Raw genomic sequence first — 24,630 nt, forward strand, 5'->3', positions numbered from 1 at the left:
GGACCTGAGTTCTAATCCTGGTTATAACACTTGCCTGCTGTGAGACCTTGGGCATGTCTCCTTAATTTCTCTCTGCCTCTGCTTCCTCGTCTGTAAAATGGGGATTGTATGCTTGTTCTCTCTCCCCCTTAGATTGTGACCCCCATGTGACTCAGGGGCTGTGCCTGATCTAATTATCTCGCACCCACACCAATTCTCAGTACTGTTCTGGGCACATAATAAGTGCTTAATAAATGCCATAGTTATTATTATTATAAATAAATTAATATGAAAAAAGAAAACTATGGAAGATTGAGCCACGATTCTGGAGGCTCAAATTTCTCTGAGACTCCTGTGATGGTTCAGCAGGCCCATCCCATCCCATAAGGGGGAAAGTTCCAGAAGTTTCTAGAAGAAAGAAACTGCTTACTCCTGAGGAACTCTTCCAGAGGCAAAAAACTCATTTGCATGAGAGGTCAATGAATCACTCCCTTGATGATATCAACTGGAATCCTGCTAATCCCAGGGGAGGAAATGGGCAAAAGTAGGTGGGAATTAGTTAAAACTCCAGAGCCCATGCAGAGCCCATGCAAAGTGTGAGCCCCCTGAGGGACAGGGACTGTGTCTAATTTCCACCTATATATTCTCTCCCAGTGCTTAGTATAGTGCTGTGCACACACTAAGGGCCTAATAAATATTATTGCCACAGTTACTCAGGGTTTCAAGGGAATGACTGTGGGAAGCAAGCGCAGCATGACTTAGTAGAAAGAGCACAAACCTGGAAGCTATGGGATTGCTTCAGTCTTCTCATCTGTAATATGTCTAGTTTTCCTCCAATTTAGACTTGTAAGCCTCATGTGGGTTACATTATCTTGTAGCTACCCAAGTGCTCAGGACATTGCTTGGCACATTATTAGTATTACCAGTAAGCCCCACCCATGTAAACCTAAATGACATCATTTCTGAAGGCAGAGCACTGTACTAAGCATTTGGGAGAGTTGGCAGAGTTGTTAGGCACAATCCCTGCCCTCAAGGAATTTACAATCTAGTGATTAGAGTCTGGGAGTCCTTCCACAGGATGAGATGCTGTTTACACTTCATCCAGGGTTTCTTTTTCCTTCCCACTGAAACGTCACAGGTGCTGCTGGGGAGGAAAAGAAGTCCTCAATTCAATAGTGGCCACCTGGGGGCCTTGGGGACTTTTCTTTGACAAAAGATGAGACAAGAACTTAACGATTCCTGGGTTGCTTTGGAGCAGCCCAAAGGGGCTGATAGTGGCATAGCCACTGACCACAAACACGTTAGCACTGTTAGCACTGTTAAGTATGAAATTATCCTTTAAGGATGTGCCTAGGAAGTAGGAAAGTAGTAGGTACACACAGTAGAAAGTCACGAAGCAGCTCACCAGCAGCAGGATGCTCTGGGTAGGTCTTCTCTCTGGAGAGGCTTTACCGGGGAGGTTGGAGGTGTGAAGATGCTGGACCTTAGAGGCGTTCCCAGACTGAGCTCCTCTTCCCCCTCTACTCCCTCTGCCATCCCCCCTTTACCTCTCCGCAGCTAAAGCCTCATTTTCCCCTTTTCCCTCTGCTCCTCCACCTCTCCCTTCCCATCCCCACAGCACTGTACTCGTCCGCTCAACTGTATATATTTTCGTTACCCTATTTATTTTGTTAATGAATTGTACATCGCCTTGATTCTATTTAGTTGCCATTGTTTTTACGAGATGTTCTTCCCCTTGACGCTGTTTAGTGCCATTGTTCTTGTCTGTCCGTCTCCCCCGATTAGACTGTAAGCCCGTCAAACGGCAGGGACTGTCTCTATCTGTTGCCGACTTGTTCATCCCAAGCGCTTAGTACAGTGCTCTGCACATAGTAAGCGCTCAATAAATACTATTGAATGAATTGAATGAATGGACCCGCTGGCCATGTCAGTAGAGGAAAAGGACCATGTGGGCACTGGCGTGGCTCATGAGCCCCAAAGAGGTGTCGTCCCGCAGAAGCATCAGGGCAAGACAAAAGCCCTGGAGGGTGGCGCCGTTGGAGGTGATGGAACAATTGTTATCATGAAATCATGGCCCCCTCCTGGTCATGTTTGGGGAGATATGACTTGGAGCAGAAGGTTGCTGCTAATCAGTGGGTTTACCACCCAGAAGAAGACACAAATCGACAAGATGCGTTTTGGGGTGCCGACTTTGAGCTGGGTCCAGGGACAGCTCCTGGGACTGATGGTGACAGCCTGGACTGCACTCAGGAGGCCAGTGATGCAGACGGAGAGGCCACGGGAAACTCAGTATATGTATGCGAAAGTCTTACACCCGATGTCACTCTGGATGAGCTGGAGCCCCAGCAGAGATGCCCCCACGGTCACCAAGATGGTAAGGAGCATCATGGTGTGGACCATGGCCAGGTGAATGATGATCAGGTCCGTGGGCTTTGGCTTGTGGTTCCGAAGAAACATGGAGATGTGGAGTGTGATCAGGAGGGAATTTCCCATTTCCCCAACTCTTGTCTGGGAGAGGAAGCAGACAGCCTGGGCTATGTCTCTTGAGATCATCATCGCCAGAGTGCCCTGGAAGGAAAGACAGCGTGAGAGGAAGTGAGAAAGTGAATGAACTTCTGTTAGTGGGCTTCATCTCCTCTCAGGATCACACCTGGAGAGTTTCCAGTACTCTACCCGTCTCAACTATGGGAGGGAGAGTCAAACGGAGGCATACCCATTCCATTCCTAGCTTGGGCAATAGCTAGGGAGTGAAAGGCAATCTGCGGCAAGTCAAAACTCACCGGTGCTGTGTAGCAGAGGCATGGGGGAGATTTGAGGACAGAGACTCAGGTTTACTGCATGGAAGAAGGCAATGGTAAACCACTTCCATATTTTTACCAAGAAAACTCTTTGGATACACTACCAGAACGTTTGCAGATGGAAGCGGGGCATTCTGGGAGAGATGTGTCCATGGAGTTGCTCTGGGTCAGAGGTGACTCGACAACATAAGACAAGATAAGTGGGCTTCATATTTAAGAGAAACTAGACAATGGGGTTCAGATAAATGAAAACTGTGTCAGTCAGGCCACATGTCCTAAGCACCAATGGACTGAGCCCTGGATGGAGGCACTGTGGGGAGGAACAAAGGATAGTACATACAATCACAATGCAATCACATCAGACAGTGTATCTGTACCACATGGGGCTCACAGTGTAAGGGGAACAGAGAACAGGTATTTAATGTCCATTTTACAGATGAGGAAATTGAAGCCCAGAGATGTTGAGTGACTTATTCAAGGTCATACATCAGGCAAAGGGTGGAGCCATAATTAGAACCCAGGTCCTCTGACTGCCAGATCCGGTTAGACCACACTGTGTTGAAAACAAGAAAAAAGCAGGAGAGATTTCAGGTGATGAACTGGTTTCAGTTGGCATGGGGAAGACCAAGGAGGGAAGTGGAGCATTTACAGGGAAGCATATGAAAAAGTGGCACCTGTGGCCTTAAGAGTGATGAGGGGGCAGTGTGGGCTTCCTCATCAGTGGAAAATCTGCTTCTCCCACCAGCTCAGCAAATGTTATCACTGGAATCTCACTCCATAACTTTGGCTCCTGGTTGTGCCCATCTCTAACTCTGGCCTCAGTGGATTCTAATTTGGGGAAGTCCATTCAGGAAAGCCTCCACCCCAAGGTCTGAACTGGTCTCTGGCCTGTCTCCCCAGCGGTAAGGATCAGCCTGTCCATGCTCTGGTACAGTGGGAATGTCTATAGTGGGGAAGAGCCAGGAACAGGCTGGGAGATCTGACACTCAGTGTCTGCTTTCTAGGAGCCAAGCTCTCTGAGCTGACTGAAGGTAGCTCTCTTTGGTGTCTAGGTCCTAGACAGGGTGAGTGCTGGAGGATGGTGAGGAGGAGTGTCTCGCTGTGTCGGGTTAAGGCCCCAGTCACCACCCCGGATCCCAGCATTTCCACCCTCAATGACTTCTAATGTGTCTGTTTATTGTGATACTGTATACTCCGAAGTGCTTAGTACAGTGCTCTACACGCAGTAAGCATTCACAATTGAATGAATGAATTAATGAATAGCTTGGAGAAGCAGCATGACCTAGTGGATAGAGCAAGGACCTGGGAGTCAGAGGACCTAGGTTCTAATCCTGGCTCTGCCAATTGCTTTTTATGTGACCTTGGGCAAGTAACTTTACTCGATCAACTCTGGGCCTCAGTTTCCTCATTTGTAAAATAGGGATTAAATACCTGTTCTCTCTCCTACTTAGACTGTGAGCCCCACGTGGGACAGGAACTGTGTCCAACCTGATTAACTTGTATCCACTCTGGCACTTAAAAAAGTACCTGACCCATAGAAAGCCCTTAACAAAATACTATAATAATAATAGTATAATAATACCCTTTCCTCTGACTGCCATGACCCCAGACCACCTCTTTTCTTCTGTCACTGTGGTACTTTATTCAGACTCTGAGGGCAAGGATATCTCCTGAGAGCTGCCCTCCAACCCCCAGTATCACTCCCAACCAATCCACAAGAAATGGAAGAAACACAGTTAGAACTAAGTGCTACAACCAACGCCTCCAGGGTGGCAAGCATAAAACACTCCATCATACAGGGAGGCTATCCCAGTATTTGATGCATGGTAAGTGATATTAAGCTATTATGCTATTAGTGTATGATAACTACAGTGGCCCAACACAGAGTCTTAGCAACCAGGTTTTCAACTCCCCGTCTAGTTTCAGGCACTCTCTTCCAAACCCTTCCTAGGAATCTGAGACAGGAAGAACCACTCACCAAGGTGGTAGCTGCTGGTGCAGATCTGATGCTCACAATGTTTAAGAGGGAGGCTGGGGCAGAATTTATAGGGAAAGGATGGAATGAGTTCTCACCCCCCTCCATGATTGTGATTATCTTGTCAACAGAAGAAGTGGGACAGGAGAACAGGGACTCCCTGTAAAGAGAATTATCTCATCTCCACTTGACAAAGCAATCAGCTGGGGTGCCATTATGTTATATACTGTTCTCAGAGCTTCACACAACTGATTAGGCTGTTACAACTGGGAGTTTCCTGACAGTGCCCTGGGAGAGGAAAGGGGTGGTCGGGAGGCGGAGGGGGGTGGTCCTGCAGGCTGAGGATGAGAGCAAAGGAGGGAGAAATATCCAGTACACCTGAAAATAGGGGAAAGGAGGAAATGACCCCTGATAACTTGAGGCTTCATTTCTTCCTATCTCCATCTTTGACCTCTGTCCCCCACACATCTACTCCCTGCTCCCTGCAAAACTGTGCTAGCTGAGAAGCACAATCTGGTGGGGGGTTGGGGAAGTGGGGAAAGCAAGGGATGGCCACTCCTCCTCCTCCTCCTCGACCAATCGGGAGGACTAGCCAGACTAGGGTCTAGAGTGAAGGAACCCCACACAACGCGAGCCAGAGCAACTCTATTCTGCCTTTAAATTAGTATGTGCATATGCGGTGTGAATATGCTATGTGTACATGTGTTTATGTACATATGCACCTAAGCATTCACACTGCATATATATAGTATGTATATATATAATATATATAGTTATGTGAGAAGCAGCCCATATGTAGAGAAGCAGTGTGGCTTAGCAGAAAGAGCCCGGGCTTGGGACTCAGAGGACGTGGGTTCTGATCCCAGCTCCGCCACTTGTCTGTTGTGTGACCTGGGGAAAGACATTTCACTTCTCTGTGCTTCAGTTCCCTCATCTGGAAAATGGGGATGAAGACTGTGAGCCCCACGTGGGACAACCTGATTACTTTGTATCTACCCCGGCGCTTAGAACAGTATTTGGCACATAGTAAGCGCTTAACAACTACCATTCTTTAGTGAGAAGCAGCTTGGCTTAGTGGAAAGAGCAGAGGCTTGGGAGTCAGAGGACATGGGATCTAATCCCGGCTCTGCCACTTGTCTGCTGCATGACCTTGGGCAAGCCACTTCACTTCTCTGTGCCTCAGCTACCTCATCTATAAAATGGGGATTAAGCCTGTGAGCCCCATGTAGGACAACCTAATTACCTTGTATATACCACAGTGCTTGGCACATAGTAAGCGTTTAGCAAATACCATAATAATAATTATTATGTAATAATAACACATATGTTATGTGTATATATGAAATTCATTTGAAATAATTGTATTCAAAATTACAAATTTAATTATATTGCATAAAATAATTATATGAGAATTACCATAATTATAAATTATAATTGTAACTTCTGTTTATAATTATTTCATTAAACAAATGTCTATATATACACAAATACATATATGTGCATATATGTACATATGCATTTTTTTTTCTCAGAAATTCCTTTTTCTCTCACATCTTGATCCTAATCTCTTGTCTATGACCCTTTAGGTGATGTCTTTTCCATAGGAGGCCTACTGGGAAATGATTCACACAGAACCTTATGTTTGACCTTGGGCAAGTCACTTTACTTCTCTGTGCCTCAGTTTTCTTATCTGTAAACTGGGGATTCAATTACTGTTCTCCCTCACGCTTAGATTGTAAACTTCATGCGAGATCAGGACTGTGTCTGATCTGATTAACTTGTTCCTCTCCCAGCACTTAGGACAATGCTTGACACAAAGTAAGCTGTTAGCAATAATAATAATAACGATGATGATCATAATAATGATAATAATAATTCATCACATTTAAGGTCACCCAGCAATCCTAGGCCCAATGGAGCAGAATGGTGTTTATTCATTTTACACTGTTTGAAGGAACAGTGGAACTGGTGATTCAGATGTGGTTTGCTCTGTGGGTGGAGGAGCTAGCAACAGGCTCCTGGGCACCCTGTAAGACATGTAGGAGGGAGAAAAGGAAGGCTTAAAAGATCAGGTGGAGAAAATGAAGATAGGTGTGCTCAACCTCCGCTAAACTAAAGAGTCACTTCACATTTCACGAGGTGTGAGGCACCCAGGGATCACATCCATCTTTGCCCTCCCTCTGCCCACTGAGCTCAGACCTGCCATCATCAGGCAGTGGCATTCAGCCATTCCTAATATGGCTACTGATGATGACAATGATGATACAGATACTGATGATGTCATTGATGATGATATTACTGATGATGTTGATGAAAATGAGGTGATGGCAGGGAGAAGGAGGAGGTGGATGGAGTTGATAGTGATGATGATGATAATAGAGATAATGCTAGAAATCAAACGGTGGGAGCAGAAGGAATAACAACGATGTAACCTTCATTGTAACAATACTGGTTTCTTGTGTTCCAATGATTGGCTGTAATGGTTATATATTTGCTGATTTTCAGTCATCTCTGACATCTCATAGTTGGACTTTCTGAGCCCTGAGAAAACCTGAGTCCTTTAAAGGGACCTTGGGCACATCACTTAACTTCTCTGTGCTTGAGAAGCAGCATGGCTTAGTGGAAACAGCACGGACTTGGGAGTCATAGGTCATGGGTTCTAATCCCTGTTCTTTCACTTGTCAGCTGCATGACTTTGGGCAAGTCACTTCGTTTCTCTGGGCATCAGATGCATCATCAGTAAATTGGGGATGAAGACTGTGAGCCCACATGGGAAAACCCTACTCCCTGTATCTACCTTAGTACTTAGAACAGTGCCTGGCACAGAGTAAGCACTTAACAAATACTATCATCATTATTATCATTCATATTATTAATCATTATTAAGTTACCTCATCTGTAAAATAGGGATTGACTGTGAGCCCCATATGGGACATGGACTGTGTCCAACTTGATTAGCTTGTATCTACCCCAACGTTTACTACAGTGCCTAGCACAAGGAAGTGCATAACAAATACTATTTCTTTTAAAAAAGGAAAGGATTCTATTTTTCTGCACAAGCCGATAAATGGATCTAGTATGGACGAATAACAACCCAGCTGCCATTTTCCCTGAGAGCAATGTCCTCTTTCTCCTGTAGGGAAAGACGACTGGGTTCACATAATGAATTCAGAAGACAGGGGAGGGAATCCATTCCACAAGAGAGACTGAGAAGTGAAACCTCTCATCTGGTGCTCTCAGCCAAGAGACCAGCAATTTAGAGACATGGAGGGAGCCTCCTCCTAGAATCCACTTCTTCCCTTGGACAGCCATCTTCACAGTGAAGGAATGGGCAGAGAATGGGCCCTGGGTTCACCTGTTCATCCTTGGGGTACGTTGGGGGTCTGTGGCCTCTTCCTATCTCAGGGACTCTTAAAAATTATTCTCTCTCTTTTGGGCCTTTTTTATCATTTGGGGAAAATTGGGAAGTGTGATTTGGGTTTGTCATTGTTCTCTGCCTTTTAAAAACCTGCAGTGAGAAACAGTCACCCCCTTCCAGATTGGAGTGTTTAATGTTCACCGCCCCTGTAGGAAAGGCAGGGAGATAGATTATTTCTTTCCTTAGAACTAAAAAAGGCAACAGTTTTCCTGCCACCAGTCACTGGGCAGAGACATCGAGAACTACGGAGGCAGGAATATTCACAGTGACAGAGACAAGTCCAGAGACACACACCGAGCCAGCCATAAGGTGGAGTTATTTCTTCCATGTCAAATGAGCCTACTGAGGAGCCCGGAATGATTCTCCAAACGCCCAGGTCAGGGGAAGATAGGTGCTTAAAGAGTGACGGTACTGCCCAGCAAACTAGTTTTACTTCCTATGCCAACCCTCAGCATTAAACCTACTATTGGTTCAATACTGTTGAATTTACAGGGGCAGAAACAAAACTTCAAGCACACATGCAGCAGCAGAACACAGACTGATGTAGTGACAGCAATGGCTTGGGAACAGGAGCAGTGGGGAGGAAGGGACTCCAAGATGGATCTCTATAATAAGGGACAATCTTCACATGCAAACAGGGTGGAAAGGATTATACTCAGACGGTAGCCTGGTCTAATGGAAAGAGGCTGGGATTGGGAACCAAGAGACTTAGGTTCTAAATCCAGTTCTGCCACTAGCCTTCTATGTGATCTCGAGAAAGTCACTTAATCTCTCTGAACCTCAGTTTCCCCATCTGTGAAAAGGGGAAAAAAAGTTGTGGCATGGGAGATTTGGAAGGGGCAGGACTTTCAGACAGAGGAAAGAGCTGCAGGCTCCATGTGAAGGATAGTACTGGTGGTTTGGGAGAGGAAAGAGGATTATGGGAAATCGATCATCACAGATATATATCAGAAGCTTGGACCTTGCTGGAGAAGTACCAGGGCTGCAGGCACCATGCAGAGAGGGTGGGTGAAAGTGCAATCAGTGATGCAAAAAGCTTATCAAATGATGGTACAACAAATGAATTTAGTCAATCAGTCACTCGATCAGTTGATAACATGTACTGACCATTTACTGGGTGCAGAGCATTGCACAGAAGCACTTGGAAAAGTCCAGTCAACTGAATTGGTAGGCATGTTCCCTGCCCACAAAAAGCTAACAGACTAGAGGGGGAGACAAATGTCAATACATATTAAAAATTTGCCAATCTGTACGTATATGCTGTGGGGCTGAAGTGAAAATCAAGTGCTTAATCCTTTTTAATATGTCATGAATTAACAATAATAATAATAATAATGGTATTTGTTAAGTGCTAATTATGTGTGCCAGGCTATGTTCTAAGCACTGGGGTAGATACAAGATAATCGGGTTGGACACAGTCCCTGTTCCACATAGACCTCACACTCTTAATCCTCATAAATCCCCATACAGATGAGGGAACTGAGGCACAGAGAAGTAAAAGTGACCTGCCTAATGTCACACAGCAGACATGTGGCAGAGCTGGGATTAGAACCCAGGTCTTTTTGACTCCCAGGCCCATGTTCTATTCTCTAGGCTATGCTGCTTCAATAGAATCACTAAATTCAACACATCCCTTGGGTGGAAGAGAATAAGCGTGGCCTAGTGAATAGAGCATGGACCTGGGTGTCAGAGGGATCTGGGTTCTAATCCTGACTCCACCTTAGACTGCTTTGTGATCTACGGCAAGTCACTTAACTTCTCTATGCCTTAGTTAACTCATCTATAAAATGGAGATTAAGATTCTGAGCACCATGTGGGACATAGTCCATGTCCCACTTGATTACCTGATATCTACCCAGTACTTAGTACAATGTCTGGCACATATAAATGCTTAACAAATATCATAGTAAAAAAAAAAAAGAGAGAGAAACCAAGAAGAGATGGGAAATGGAGGACACCACATTTAGGACCAGGACACAGTTGCCCTATAGTAGCTAAATTGGTGGGCTAGGATTGGGGAAATGAGGTGGTATAGCCTTGGGGGTGCTGGGTGGTGTTGTAGCCAAGCTGTGGCATCTGCGGAGGACAGTTGGGTTCAGCTTCATTATCCATTATTCATTATCTTCTGGGACACTGGGAGAGGTGACCAGAGGAGGATGAAGACACCCCTGACCACCTCAACCCAACCCCAGAGAGTCTTTTCACTTGTTCATCTCCCTTCCCTCCCTGCCCCACCTCACTCCTCACCCAGAATTTGAAGTCATATTTCCTGGGGCAAAAGAAGATAAGCCAGGGTTAGGGGACAGAGAACTGGGTGAGGAGGGAAGGCCACAAAGAGAACAATAGTTGGGGAAATGCCACAATTATTAATGGTTAGGCAATGGGCCAAAATTGAGAAACCTGGGTTTTTCATACCCCTTCTTTGAAATTCCTTCCATTCTGCCAGGCAGCCGCATCAAGATTAGGTCAGGGAGAGGGCTAAGGAATCAACCATTTCCATAGATTCCATTCCCGAGCCTGTCTATTGAATCATCCCACCCCCAGACATGCTGATCCCTGACTAATCTCGGCCCTTTGCCGTTTCAGAGCCTGACTCCCGAAGAGACACTCACCTGGCCTGGGTGAGATTACTCCCACTGCACTGCAAATGGAAAGGTTTGTCTTACTGATGACTGAAGGGGTCCAGCCAGGGCAGCAACTTATAGGGATGAAGTGGCATGAGCTCATCTCCCTGAAGAGTGTCTATCACTCTGTCACTTGCAATTGCTGGGACACTGTCCTCAGGAGGAATCAAATATAACTTAGAAAAGCAATACAGTTTCTCCCATTTACTAGTTCTCTACTGAATAATGGTCAAGGTGGAATTAATTAATCGAACAGTTTATCAAATAAGCAGAAGGTGTCATTCTGGAAATTATTTTATGAGGGTTTTATTAGCGCTGTTGACACCTGTACTTTTCTTAGTTGCAGAATCGTAGATCTAGAATAGTAACGTGTGGAATTTGTTGAGTTGCTAGGTGCCAAGCACTGTGTTAAGCACTGGGATAAGTACAGTGCAGTTAGATCAGTCACAGTCTCCATCCTCATGAGACTCTAAGAGTAAGGGGAAGGTAAAACAGCCATTTAATCCCCACTTCAGAGATGGGGGAAACTAAGGCACGGAGCAGGTAAGTGACTTGCCCAAGGTCATACAGCAGGAAAGTAGTGGTAATTTTGAGACGTCATTTGGCTCGGTCTCCTGCCTCCTTGAACTTGGATCATTAAAGGGTTGAGGAAATGATTTTAGAATTTGAAAAATAGTGTACAATTTAGTTCACTAGTTTGTATTTAGTAGCATATACAGGAAGATAGATGCATAGAAAAAGAGAGAAGAGTCTTTTTTCAATCAATCAATCAGTGGTATTTTTTGAGCACTTACTGTGTGCAAAGCACTACTAATTTCTTGGGGGGATACAATATGATAGAGTTGGTAGATGTGATCCTTACCCACAAGGGGTTTACAGTCTACAAGGCAAGACAGACATTAAGCTAAATTACAGAAAGAGGAAATAGTAGACTATGAAGAAATTTCCATAAGGGGTATAGAGCTGGGGTGAGTATCAAAATGCTTAAGACTACAATACAGGTATATCAGACCTCGCACATTAACACACCTATAGCTGCCCTGGAGTACTCAAAACAGATGGGACTGACAGTGATGTACTGCTCTGGGTAAAAGAAGAAGGAAATAATAATGTTGGTATTTGTTAAACGCTTACTATATGCAGAGCACTGTTCTAAGCACTGGGGGAGATACAGGGTAATCAGGTTGTCCCATGTGAGGCTCACAGTTAATCCCCATTTTACAGATGAGGTAACTGAGGCACAGAGAAGTGAAGTGACTTGCCGGGGGGGGGGGGGGAATGAGTCTCTTCACTGTGAAGAGAAACAGAGAAGGACACTTGAAGAAATCGTACCAGTGGAGAGGTTTCCTTCAGATATTTCCAATGAAAACACTTCTTTTGTTAATGGCCACTTTTCTTAGAATCTCCCCTACTACTCTCCAATGACTCCTTCCTTCTGACCCGCTTTGACTCTCCCATCCTTCCCAGCAGTATCTCAGGAGGCGAGCTCTCTCCTCCTCTCAAATTCTACCATCTCCACCTGCACTTCCTAACCCCTCTTTCCCCACCTTATTAAAACACTTACCCCTCCTTTCTTCTCTCCCTGACTGCCATCTTCAACCACTCACTTGTCAATGTCTACTTCTCCACTGCTTTGAACCTTGCCTATATATCACTTATCTTAAAACCCCCTCCCTTCAGCCCACAGAACCCTGAAGTTATTGCCCCACCACCCTCCTAACATACTTTCCCAAATTGCTCATGAGAGTTGCTAACACCCACTGCCTACACTTCCTCTTGTACAATTTTTTTCCTGAACCCCCTGTTGTCTGGCCTCTGCTTCCTCCAGTTCAAGGGTACTGCCCTCTCTAAAGTCACCAGTGACCTCCTATTGGCTGAATCAAATGGCCTCCTCGACCATTCAGCTCTCTTCAACACTGTGGACCACTCCCTTCTCCTGGGAACACTTTCTTACCTTGGCTTCATTGACACTGTCCTCTCTTGGTTTTCCTCCTGTCTCGCTGGCTGCTCATTCTCAGTCTCTTTCATGGGATCCTCCTCTATCTCCCATCCCCTAACTTTGGGAGTAATTTAAGATTCAGTTCTAAAACCCCTTCTATTCTCCATCTACACCCACTCTCTTGAAGAACTCATTTGCTTCCATGGCTTCAACTATCATCTCTATGTAGATGATTCCCAAATCTACCCCTCCAGCCTGACTCACTCCTCTTCCTATGAGCTCAGAAGTCAAGGACAGGTGACATCCCTCCCTCCAGTCTCTGGAAAGTCTCCTGTCATAGCGAAGAAGCAGACTCTTAGAACAGTTTATCCTGAAGAATGTGACACTTCTTAATCCAAAACGGAAGCATAACTGAAACATATTCCCCCCCCCCCCCCCCCAAAACTGAGTCTGGTCACTTTTGATCTCTCTCCCTCATTTTGAATTCAATTGGAGTGAGTCCAAGGCTCCTTTCTCCTATCGGAGAAAAAAGGCCAGTGTTCTCTAGAATCATGGCAGCACTGTGACAGATCAACTATTCTGGGCCAAAGCAACAGAGATTTCATTCCCAGTTAAGAAGAGAACACCGAGTTAGACCTCTGTCTTTGCCTGCTTTGTGACCTGGGAAAATCACTTAACTTTTATGTCCCTCAGTTTCTTCATCTGTAGAATTGGGATGAAATGTCTGTTCCCCTTCATTCTTAGACTGTGATTTCCATGTGGAATCGGGGTTGTATTCAACTGGGTTGCACTGTATCTATCCTAATACTTAATACTGTGTTTGATACATAGTAAGTGCTTAACAAAAATTATAATCATTATTATTATTGTTACCTTACTAGTTACCTGAATTCACAGGAGGTGAAGTGTCTAACTCCTCCCTTAGAGGATGCCCGGAATCTGGAGATGTGAGGATCACTGCTGATCAGCACCAGGGGGCAGAAGAATGCATAACATCCGGCCAGAAATAATACAGGATCATAAAGCCTCAAGTCATCCTTCTTCATATAATTCAAGGATAATCTAAGGATGCTATTGATGCAATAAAAGCAAACGAAGAAGGTGACGAGGAGCAGGATGGTCTGGGTGGCTCTGAACTTAGGGGAGGATTTGGGGGAGATGCTGCTGCTGTGGATCTGCTGAACTTGTTTGTGGTGCTGGTGTAGCACAACCACCATGTAGCCACTAGCCAAACTCATGAACAGCACAAATAAAATATCGCGGAGGGCCATTAGGCTCACAAGTACAGCATGATTTAAAACATTAGTCTGCAGTGAACTGGGACCAGATTCTCTACTGGCACCATTTACTGGGGCAGTGGCATTCCTGGTGATGGCAGTGAATTTTACAGCATTCATTTCTACCAAAAGATTGAAAACACAGGAGAGAAGGACAGGGAGAATATACTTGGGGACACGATGTTTGATCTGAGAAAAGCAGGAAGTGCTGGGACTGATGGTGATGGCCTGGAAGACACTCAGGAGACACGTGTTGCAGATGGAAAGACCCCTGGCTACTCTCCTGATGTACTGGGCTAACTGAAACCCAAAGACATTCAGAGAATTCTCCCACCTGAAGGCTAGAACCATCCCAGGGGCCACCTGGGTGAGAAGTGTCATTGCGTTGTTCACAGTCAGGTGGGCTAGGATCAGGTCAATGGGCTTCTTGTGATGGGGCTGGAGAACGAAGATGCTGACATACAACATAAGCAGTATTGAGTTCCCTAGAAGACCAATCCCAGTCTGAGCAATGAAGAGAACTGTGAAGAACAGGTCATTCCAAAGTATCATCTTGATGGCTTCAGATAGGCAAAGCTCAGGACACCTCAAAAAGAAATCCAAAGAGGCATTTCTCTAATTTCCAATGTCATAATTTGAAACCCTTAGTCAAGTTGTCATACATTTTTTCCTTCAGCATGATGGACAGATGACACTACACTGGGTGAAGTTTCAGATCAATCGACCAATTAGTGGTATTAATTGTGTGTTCCCTGTATGCAGAGCATTCTATTAAGCTCTTGGGAGAGGACGATAGAGTTGGTAGATATGACCCTTGACCTCAGGGGGCTTATCCACTAGAATTAATTCTAGGAATTAGTGATGACACCCTTGTTGTCCTGCTGGGGTTTGGAGTGTGATTATCTGCAAACCACCTTGCCATTGCAGTGAATCCATCTGCACCACAACAGGAAGGTGTTGTATAATGTACAGTCATCCCCTGAGAGTCATGGTGGATTGGCTGGAGAAACCCCCGTGAATGATGGGAAACCCAGGAATTCCACTGGCATCTGGCAACCACTGGATTTAAAACTGTAGAATTTATATCTGAGTCACAGACATCTGGGTTTCCTGGTGGCTTTGGAGGAGAGGTGGGTGGTGGACAGTCAGCCACTGATGAGGTGTGGCTGCTGCTCTTAATGAACCAAGGGACAGTGGTTAGCAGGAGCTGAGGGTGGACCCAGAGCCTTGCTCCTGCAAGCAGGGCCACAGCTGTAACTACGAGCTCAGTCAATCACAAAAGAGTGACAATGCATAAATGCTGAAAGAGTACTGTACTCAGTGTGCCCTAGGGGAAAGAGCATTGAGCTTTTCAGTGACAAGATCTAGGTTCTAATCTTGGCTCTACTACTTGACTGCTGTGTGGCCTTCAGCAAGTCATTTAATTTTTCTGTTCCTCAGTTTCCTCCTCTGTTAAATAGGGAGTCAATGTCTGTTCTCTGTCCTACTTAGACTGGGAACCCCATATGGGTCAGGGACCACATCTGATCTGATTAGAAGCAGCATGGCTCAGTGGAAAGAGCGCAGGCTTTGGAGTCAGAAATCATGGGTTCAAATCCCAGCTCTGCAACTTGTCAGCTGTGTGACTTTAGGCAAGTCACTTAACTTCTCTGTGCCTCAGTTACCTCATCTGTAAAATGGGGATTAAGACTGTGAGCCCCACGTGGGACAACCTGATTCCCTTGTGTCTACCCCAGCGCTTAGAACAGTGCTCTGCACATAGTAAGTGCTTAACAAATACCAACATTATTATTATTATTATCTTGTTACTACTCGAGAATTTAGCACTGTGCTTGGTACATGGTAAGTGCTTAAGGAATGCCCCAATCGTTATTACCTGGAAGAAGGAATGTGCAGTGAAATCCCCAAGGTTGCAGTTAATAGAAAGCTCTTCCCATCGATGAAATGCCAGTGAGATGTACATGTAGTGTAAGAGGATTCCGGGTAAGAGTAGACTGAAAAATAGTAAATGGACTTCAGTGGGAGCAAATGCAAAGTCATGCCATCTAGGGAAAAGACCATGAACAGCCAATCTTCTGGTAAACAATCTTAGTACTAAAAGAAGCGTTGTGCTCAATAATTGATGAGAACAGTCATGACAGGAATCATAATGAAAAGGTCAAAGTGGACAAGAAAGAAAATAAGTAAATATAATGGAAGCCAACTAGACTGGAGAATAAAACATAAACTAAATGGGATTATCACAGAGATATTTGCTTGCCACTAAACCCTATATACTATTATTTGCTTCAGATTTTCATGCATATAAAAATTATATTGCAACTATATAAAAGTTCATTAGCAGCACTTGCTTAATCAAGTATTGATAACATCATCTTGATTACTGTATCAGCCTCCTTGCTGGACTTCCCAGCCTCCTGTCTCTCCCCACTCCAGTCCAAACTTTATTCTGCCACCCAGATCATTTTTCTACAGAAACATTCAGAACATGTTTCCCCACTCCTCAAGAAACTCCAGTGGTTGCCCATCCACCTCTGCATCAAACAGAACCTCCTCATCATTGGCTTTAAAACATTCAATCACCTTGCCCCCTCCTACTTCACCTCTCTACTCTCCTATTACAACCCAGCCTGTACACTTCACACTTCTCACTGTACCTTGATCTCGTCTATCTCGCCTCCGACCCCTCACCCACATCCTGCCTCTGGCCTGGAATGCCCTCCCTCCTCAAATCTGACTGATGATTACTCTCCCCTCCAAGAGACCTTTCCTGACTAAGCCCTCCTTTCCTCTTCTCTCACTCCCTTATGCATTGCTCTGACTTGCTCCCTTTATTTACCCCCTCCCAGCCCCAAAGGATTTATGTGCATATCTGTAATTAATGTCTGTCTCCCCCTCTAGACTGTAAGCTCATTGTGGGCAGGGAATATATCTCTTTATTGCTATATTGTACTCTCTCAAGTGCTTAGTATTGAGCATATAGTAAGCACTCAATAAATACGATTGAATGAATGAATGAACCCCAGTCATGAACATGTCTGATAGAAGACATGGTATCAAAATTATTGATTTCAGTTGTTTGCTGTTGTCATGTAAATGAGTGTATTGTTTACCAGAGAAAAGTTGAATTAGTAGTGAAGATGGAATCAAGGGATATTTTAAGGCCCCCAGAGAAATCATAGAAATGCAAATTTCAGAAAGATTAAATTCCAGTTATATGTGCTTAAGGAATGAAAAGAAGTTAAATGGAGAATTTAGGAAATCATTATTGTAAGGAATCACAGAACAAGAAGAATAATAATGTTGGTATTTGTTAAGCGCTTACTATGTGCCGAGCACTGTTCTAAGCGCTGGGGTAGACACAGGGGAATCAGGATGTCCCACGTGGGGCTCACAGGCTTAATCCCCATTTTACAGATGAGGTAACTGAGGCACAGAGAAGTTAAGTGACTTGCCCACGGTCACACAGCTGACAAGTGGCAGAGCTGGGATTCGAACTCATGACCTCTGACTCCAAAGCCCATGCTCTTTCCACTGAGCCACGCTGCTTCTCTAAAAACCATACAAATATTCATTAATTTGTGATGGTGCAGAAAACCTGTTCATCACTCTGGGTTTGAAAACAGACTGAATACAACTATTAAAAGGGAACATTCTTTCAGTCCTAAAAAAATGAGGTTTGGAGAAAATGACAGGGACTAAATATTTTCCTTCATAAATGCTATAATCCTTTATTGATGAGTATTGATTGATGTCCCTATGCTGCTAGAGGAGACCCTGCTTCTCCCAAAAACTCTCTCTGTCTCTGTATGGATTGAAGACCCTAAGGCTCCTCTTCCCCACTGAGTTGCTCCACCCTTGCTGTTGATGTTTAATTGGTACCTTACACATGGGGCAGGGAAATACCTAAGTGCTGTGCAGTTGGGATGGAATATTTAAGTGCTTAAGAAGTACAGCTCCAAAGGTAAGGAATACAGAAGGGAAAACAAAAAGGGGAAATCAGGGCTTAATCAGGGATGGTCTTTTAGAGGAGTTGCAATTTTAGTAGGGTTTTGAAGATGGGGAAAGTGGTGGTCTGTTGCATATGAAGGAGGAGGGCATTCCAGGATACAGGGAGAATGTGGGAAAGGGGTCAAGATAGAATGGGTGGTTTGGCATTTAGAGGAGCAATGTGTGCAGTTTGAGGGGTAGTAGGAGATCAGCAAGGTCAGGTATAAGAGGAAAAAACTGATTAAGTACCTTCAAGTTGATGGTAAGGAGTTTCTGTTTGATGATGAGGAGGGAAACTATTTGATGCTTTTGAAGAGTATGGAGAACAGAACCTTTCTAAAGTAAAATCATCTGGGTAGCAGAGTGACGTATGGACTGGGGAGGGGAGAGACAAGAGACAAGGAGGTCAGCAAGGAGGGTTTTGCAGTAGTCAAGGTGGAATATGATAAGAGTTTGGACCAGCATGGTAGCAGTTTGGTTGGAGAGACTTGGGCAGATTCTAGAGCAGTTGTGAAAATAGACCGACAGGTTTAGGTGACAGACATGAAGGGTTTTTCTTACAGTGTTTGTTAAGCAGTTATTATGTGCCAGGCACTATACTAAGTATTGGAGTAGATACAAGCTATTTAGGTTGGGCACAGTCCATGTCTCACAGTCGTAATCCCCAGTTTGTTGTCATTTTATGCTGTTGAGTCATCTCCAACCCATAGAGATGCCATGGACAGATCTCTCCCAGAACGCCCCACCTCCATCTGCAATCATTCTGGTAGTGGATCCAGACTTGGTAAAAAATAAGGAAATAGTTTACCATTGCCTCCTACCATGCAGTACACCTGACTCTCTGCCCTCAACTCTCTCCCATGCCGCTGCTGCCCAGCACAGGTAAATTTTGGACTGTAGGCGAGTGCTTTACACTCACCAGCTATAGCCCAAGCTAGGAATGGAATGGATAGGCCTTTGCTTCACTCTCCCTCCTGTAGTCGAGACTGGTAGAGTACTGAAAATGCTCCCGGTGTGGCCCTGAAAGAAGAATCCCCACTTTATAGATGAGGGAACTGAGGCACAAAGAACTGAAGTGACTTAGATCATACAGCAAACAAACAGTGGAGCCAGGATTAGAATCCAGGTCCTTCTAACTCCCAGGCATGTGCTCTATCCATTAGACCATACTGCTTCTCCAGGTTGAATGAGAGAGATGAGTTTAGTATAATGCCAAGGACCCACACTTATGACACAGGGAGGAAAGTCTTGGGGGAAGCTTGGGATAGGGCAAGATTTGGGAGGGAAAATGAGGAGTTCTATTTCAGACATGTGAAGTTTGAGGTGTCCCTCAGGACATCCAAGGAGAGATGTCCTGAAGGTAGGAGGAAATCTGAGACTGAAGAGGAGAGAGGTCAGGGCTGTAGAAGTATATTGGGTAGACATCCTTAAGCTGGTAATGGAGACAGGCCGAGAACTCAGCTTCTCATGGAGAACTTCTATTCCCTCCTCAGATGCACACTCCTGGAATCCCAAGAATCCTATAACACAGGCAGCCCTTGCCCCTGCTCTGCTTCTGTCTTCCCTCTGGCATCAGAGTCTCACAAATAAAAAGGCACTCACCTGGACTGGTCTGTCTCCTACCACGCTGTGCCATGAGGGGTCTGTCTTGTCTGTGCCTGGTGATGCCCAGCACAGGCAACAGTTGTAGGGATGAGGCGGTGAGTTCATTTCCCCCCTAGAGCTGCCATTATGGCATCACCTGCTGTAGCTGGGACACTGGCTGCATGGGGAATCTGAGAAATCTCTATAGTAGGAATCAACTTCTCTCCTTGATGGAAATCCTCTTCCAAATCCTCTTGATGGTTGATTTAATTCATGAAACAGTTAATTGTGTGAATTAATGATTAGAGAGCGTACGTTTGGGAGAGTAAGCTGGGACCTTGATCAGATGTGCACTATAGAAGTTGTGATTGACTTAGAATCTGAGCCAGGAGTGACTCTAAGAGATCATTTGGACCAATGTCTAAGAAAGAAGTTTGGCCACACTTTCATTTATAGTATTTAGGTCAGGGTAGGGACCATGATGTTGCAGATGACTAGAAGGATTCCAAAGAGATGGAATAAGGTTTATACTATGCATGTTTTAATCTCAGAGATGTAGTGAATATAATTGAAGAGCCTCTGGGAGGAAAACCTTATTTACCACAGGCTGTGGGAAGGTTAGGCAGTTGGGTCCTTGGGAAGGTTGGATTCCTTGCTTGACCTGATGTGTGGTAACTGAAGGGTATGGGAGTCAGTATTGGGTCCTTGGGAAGGTTGGATTCCTTGCTTGACCTGATGTGTGGTAACTGAAGGGTATGGGGGTCAGTAGAGGTTTCTTTTAGGATAGGAAATTTTGAGGAAATTAGGAAAAGGAGGGTGAAAGTTCTTTAGTCAAAGCTTAAGGATCATTATTATCATTGGAAAAATAAAGAAGGAAATTTAGACTTACAAATTATTTTCAAAAATAATTTGGTTGGAAAATGATTTGTCGATTTCCCCATGATCCCTTTGCTTTCTCTGGTGAGCTCAGAGGACACTGGCTATTCCACAGTGAGTTAACATTCTTCCCTCTCCCACTCCTCTGGACACAGAGACCCTTGAAAACGAACTAAAGGACATAAAATATAGAGATGGAAAATGTTAAATTTACTTTAGACTGGTTTCTCAATTTAGCTATAACTCCTGCTTGATTTCTTCTAGACTTTTTGTACATGGACCAATGACTTAGCTGGCCCTGGAAATTTTGAGTTGGAATTTGGGGAACTGAAATGGACTCGGGAAGGAAACTCCATAATTTATCCCCTCAAATCATCTGACTGGACTACACCTGAAAGCTGTTGCCTAAGCAGAATGACGGATTTCCTATTTCAGAGTGAAGAGATATGTTCAAAAAGCCCCTGGTTTTCATCATCTTCTTTTAACATTACCCAATCCCTAGTCCCCACCCTCACAGGATAACAGGCCCCTTGATCCATTGTATTGGACTCTACAAATCATTTTATGTGGTGTTCTGCACACTGTCAGCTCTCAATAAATACCACTGATTGATTGATTCTCTGTGGTTGAATTGAATCCAACCTCCAAGCAGGACTCAAGTGACTGATATCCTACGATCTGCTGTAAACAAGATTTTTCTCTCCATTCAATTCCATTCTCCACTAGACTGTAAACTTCATGAGGATGGGGATCATGCTTACCAATTCTATCTTACTGTATTCTCTTAAGCAAGGGCCTGGGAGTCAGAAGGTCATGGGTTCTAATCCTGACTCCATCACTTGTCTGTTGTTTGACCTTGAGCAAGTCACTTTACTTCTCTGTGCCTTGGTTATCTCATTTGTAAAATGGGGATTGAGACTGTGAGTCCTACCTGGGACAGAGACTGTGTTCAACCTGATTTGCTTATATCCACCCCAGTGCTTAGTACAGTGCTTGGCACATAGTAAGTGCTTAACAATTACCACTATTATTATTTTTAAGCATTTAGAACAGTATTCTGCCCATAGTAAGCACTCAGTCAATTCAATTGATCGGTCAATTGATTCATTTGAATAAATAAAGATTAGAATAAGCCACATTTCATTGTATAGTAGTCAATAAATACCACTAGCATTGAGAAACACTTCCAGGCTCTCAGCAGCCAGCCTTCTGGAAGCAGGCCTGGCTACCTGCACTGGCTAGCTGCATGCCAGATGATAACAAACCTCTGGGGTGCAAATGAGAAAGTCATGAGTGGGTGGTGCCAATTTGAGATGTGAATTTTGAGGACCATCACTGCATGAACCATTAAAAATCCACACTTTGCTTGGGGTTGTTTTCTCTTGGGAATGGGCTACAGGACACTTGAACTATCACAGGAACAAATCAGAGCTCCTGGTTCTTCCTCAGGTTCCTCTGTTTCTACCCCACTTTTCCTTTCCATCCTCCTCTTCCTGAGATCCCTACCAAATTTCCCCTTCCCCAGGATTCAGGACAGTTTAGTCTCTGGCTCTGTTCATGCTGGGCTACTTCAGAATGGCCCCAGAAAACATTTGCTTAGTCTCGTTCCTCTCCAGATTCAATGTCAGACCCAAAGCCTTCTCAGTTCCTCTTTTCTTCAGCCAGCCAGCTTTGTTTCTTTGAATTTTCGGGTTCAAGCTCTTAGTTTGGGCCCTGAAATGAATCAATGGCTGTTTCTCCTCTCTTTATCAGCAGTGTGGCCAGGTTTGTACAGTCTGTCAGTTTTAGCTCCCCCTACTCAAAGCACCTCATGTTCAGGCATGGCTTATCCTCTGCCTTCTCCTTCTCATCCAATAACACTAATATCTCAAATCCATCAGTAATTTTATTTGCCAGAGTACTTTCACAGCAATTATTCTCTTTCATTCCATAATATTCCTGTAAGGTAGTAGTGGGATACAGATTACTCTCTTCTTTTCATCAGTGAAAATATGGAAACCCAGAACACTAAAATGACCTGGGAAATATTACAGAGATGATGGTGATGTCTTCAACAAAGACCACCAAAGGAATCTAAGGCTTGGAGGCTGAGAATCTGCACAGAGACTTTGATTCTAGTGCTGGTGTCTCACACAGCATCAAGCACCTGTCCTTATTCCTGCCACTCACATTCTCACTAGTGCACAGAGTGCAATGAGCAAGTAGGCAGGCAGGAGTGCGGGGCATGGCAAAAAGCATCGGTCGGACATGCCCACACCAGCCAGCACCAGTTGGACTGGGATCAGAACTCAGATCTCTTGATTCCCAGAGCAGCATACTGCCCACTGGATCAATAATTACTCTCCCTGCATTTAAAGTCTTATTGAAGGCACATCTCCTCCAAGAGGTCTTCCCTGACTAAGCCCTCCTCTCCTCTTCTCCCACTCCCTTCTGCATCACCTTCACTTGCTTCCTTTATTCATTCCCCTCCCAGACCCACATCACTTATGCACATATCTGTAATTTATTTATTTATATTAATGCCTGTCTTTCCCTCTAGGCTGTAGTAAGCTCAATGTGAGCATGGAATGTGTCTGTTTATTGTTGTACTGTACTCTCCCAAGGGTTTATACAGTGCTGTACCCACAGTAAGAGCTCAATAAATATGATCAAATGAATAAATACGATTGAATGAATATCAGGGTTGTTTTATCTAGATCAACTGTGGCAACAGGGCACCATTAGCTTGAAATAGGTTTGTTTCTTTTTCATAGCTCCCATCATGGTTCTCATTCAGACAATACACAGTCCAGTTGCCTGGCCCAAAATGAGGAAACCTAGGGACCAGAATGGATAGTCTAAGAGATTATTTTAGAGTCACCGTGGAGAAGGCATTTTGGCACATGACTCAGTGAAAATTCATTTAATGATCCAGTACATAATACAATAATGTTGTCACATGTGTTAAGTGCTTATTATGTGCCAAGCACCCTGCTAAACATTGGGAGAGATACAGGATAATGAGATTGGACACAGGCCCTGTCCCACATGGAGCTCACAGTCTATATCAACATAGACCACTAAATATTAATTTGTTTCTTCATTTTCAGCTGATCTACAGTGTCTCCAGAAAGATGAGATCTTAATGTCCTTTTTAATGTCCTTAAATGATGATTCTATTATTGAAAAGGTAATTATAAAAATAATAATAATCATTGTGGTATTTGTTGAGAGCTTACTCTATGGCAGGCACTGTACTAAGCACTGGGGTGGATACCAGCAAATTAGGTTGGACACAGTACCTGTCCCATATAGGACTCAAAGCCTCAATCCCCATTTTACAAATGATGTAACTGAGGCACACAGAAATGAAGTTACTTTACCAAGGTCACACCACAGACATGGGTGACCTTGGCAGAGCCAAGGTTAGAACCCATGACCTTCTGACTCCCAGACCTGTGCTCTACCCACTTCACATGTTGCTTCTCGTCAAGTATTATCTGAGGAAGAGAATGAAGAGGAGAAGATGAGGATAAAGGTAAAGTTGATAACAATTATTGTGGTATTTGTTAAGTGCTCACTATAAGCCAAGCACTGTACTAAGTGCTGGAGTTGAAACAAGATAATTAGGTTAGAAAAAGTTCCTGCCCCACCAGGGTTCACAGTTTAAAGGGGAGGGAAAACAAGTATGGAATCCCCATTTTACAGATGAGAAAAATAAGGCTCAGAGAAGTTGTGACTTCCCCAAGGTCATACATCCAACAAGTGATAGAGTGGTGATTAGAACCCAAGTCCTTTAACCCTCCCAGGCCTGGGCTCCTCTAATAGGCCAATAATTCTTATATCACCTCCATAGGAGAAAATCTGTACAGAACAAATGCAGAGGGAATGGTGGAGAGATATAACTGGAAATTGGGAGGGGAAAGCAGGGGAGAGGACAACCAGACATGGGTATGTGATCCCTGCTGCACTGAGAATGACCTTTCTGCTGCTGTGTTCCTATATGAGTGATCTGAACATGCAAGGTTGTCTTTCTAGAGGACACTGTTCTTTATTTGCCAATTTATTATTTATTTATTATTAGTAGTTATGGATTATTCCTAAAAGGGAAGAAAATGCTATTCATTTGGGGAGGAAAAGGTAGAGAGTGAGGCCTCCCAATGCAATTCTTTCCCAGGGGATTGTAGTTTT

General features: G+C 44.3%; 1 protein-coding gene and 1 pseudogene across 2 annotated transcripts; both read right to left on the reverse strand.

The window, feature by feature from the left end:
- On the reverse strand, positions 1,877-2,532 carry ORNANAV1R-PS3430 (vomeronasal 1 receptor ornAnaV1R-ps3430 pseudogene; annotated as a pseudogene).
- On the reverse strand, positions 2,103-14,636 carry ORNANAV1R3212 (vomeronasal 1 receptor ornAnaV1R3212). 2 transcript variants are annotated; one of them, XM_039910716.1, is made up of 3 exons: positions 14,345-14,636; positions 13,619-13,804; positions 2,103-2,547 (listed from the first exon to the last, which is right to left on the reverse strand). In XM_039910716.1, the coding sequence occupies exons 1-3, from the start codon at positions 14,560-14,562 to the stop codon at positions 2,532-2,534; spliced, it is 420 nt and encodes a 139-aa protein (XP_039766650.1). In that variant the 5' UTR covers positions 14,563-14,636; the 3' UTR covers positions 2,103-2,531. The 2 variants fall into 2 exon arrangements, with proteins under 2 accessions (XP_039766650.1, NP_001240533.1); NM_001253604.2 differs by lacking the exon at positions 2,103-2,547 and having other exon boundaries at positions 13,615-14,562.
- Between the last annotated feature and the right edge of the window lie 9,994 nt (positions 14,637-24,630).

The sequence above is a fragment of the Ornithorhynchus anatinus genome, chromosome X5 (genome assembly GCF_004115215.2).
Source record: "Ornithorhynchus anatinus isolate Pmale09 chromosome X5, mOrnAna1.pri.v4, whole genome shotgun sequence".
Lineage (NCBI taxonomy): Eukaryota > Metazoa > Chordata > Mammalia > Monotremata > Ornithorhynchidae > Ornithorhynchus > Ornithorhynchus anatinus.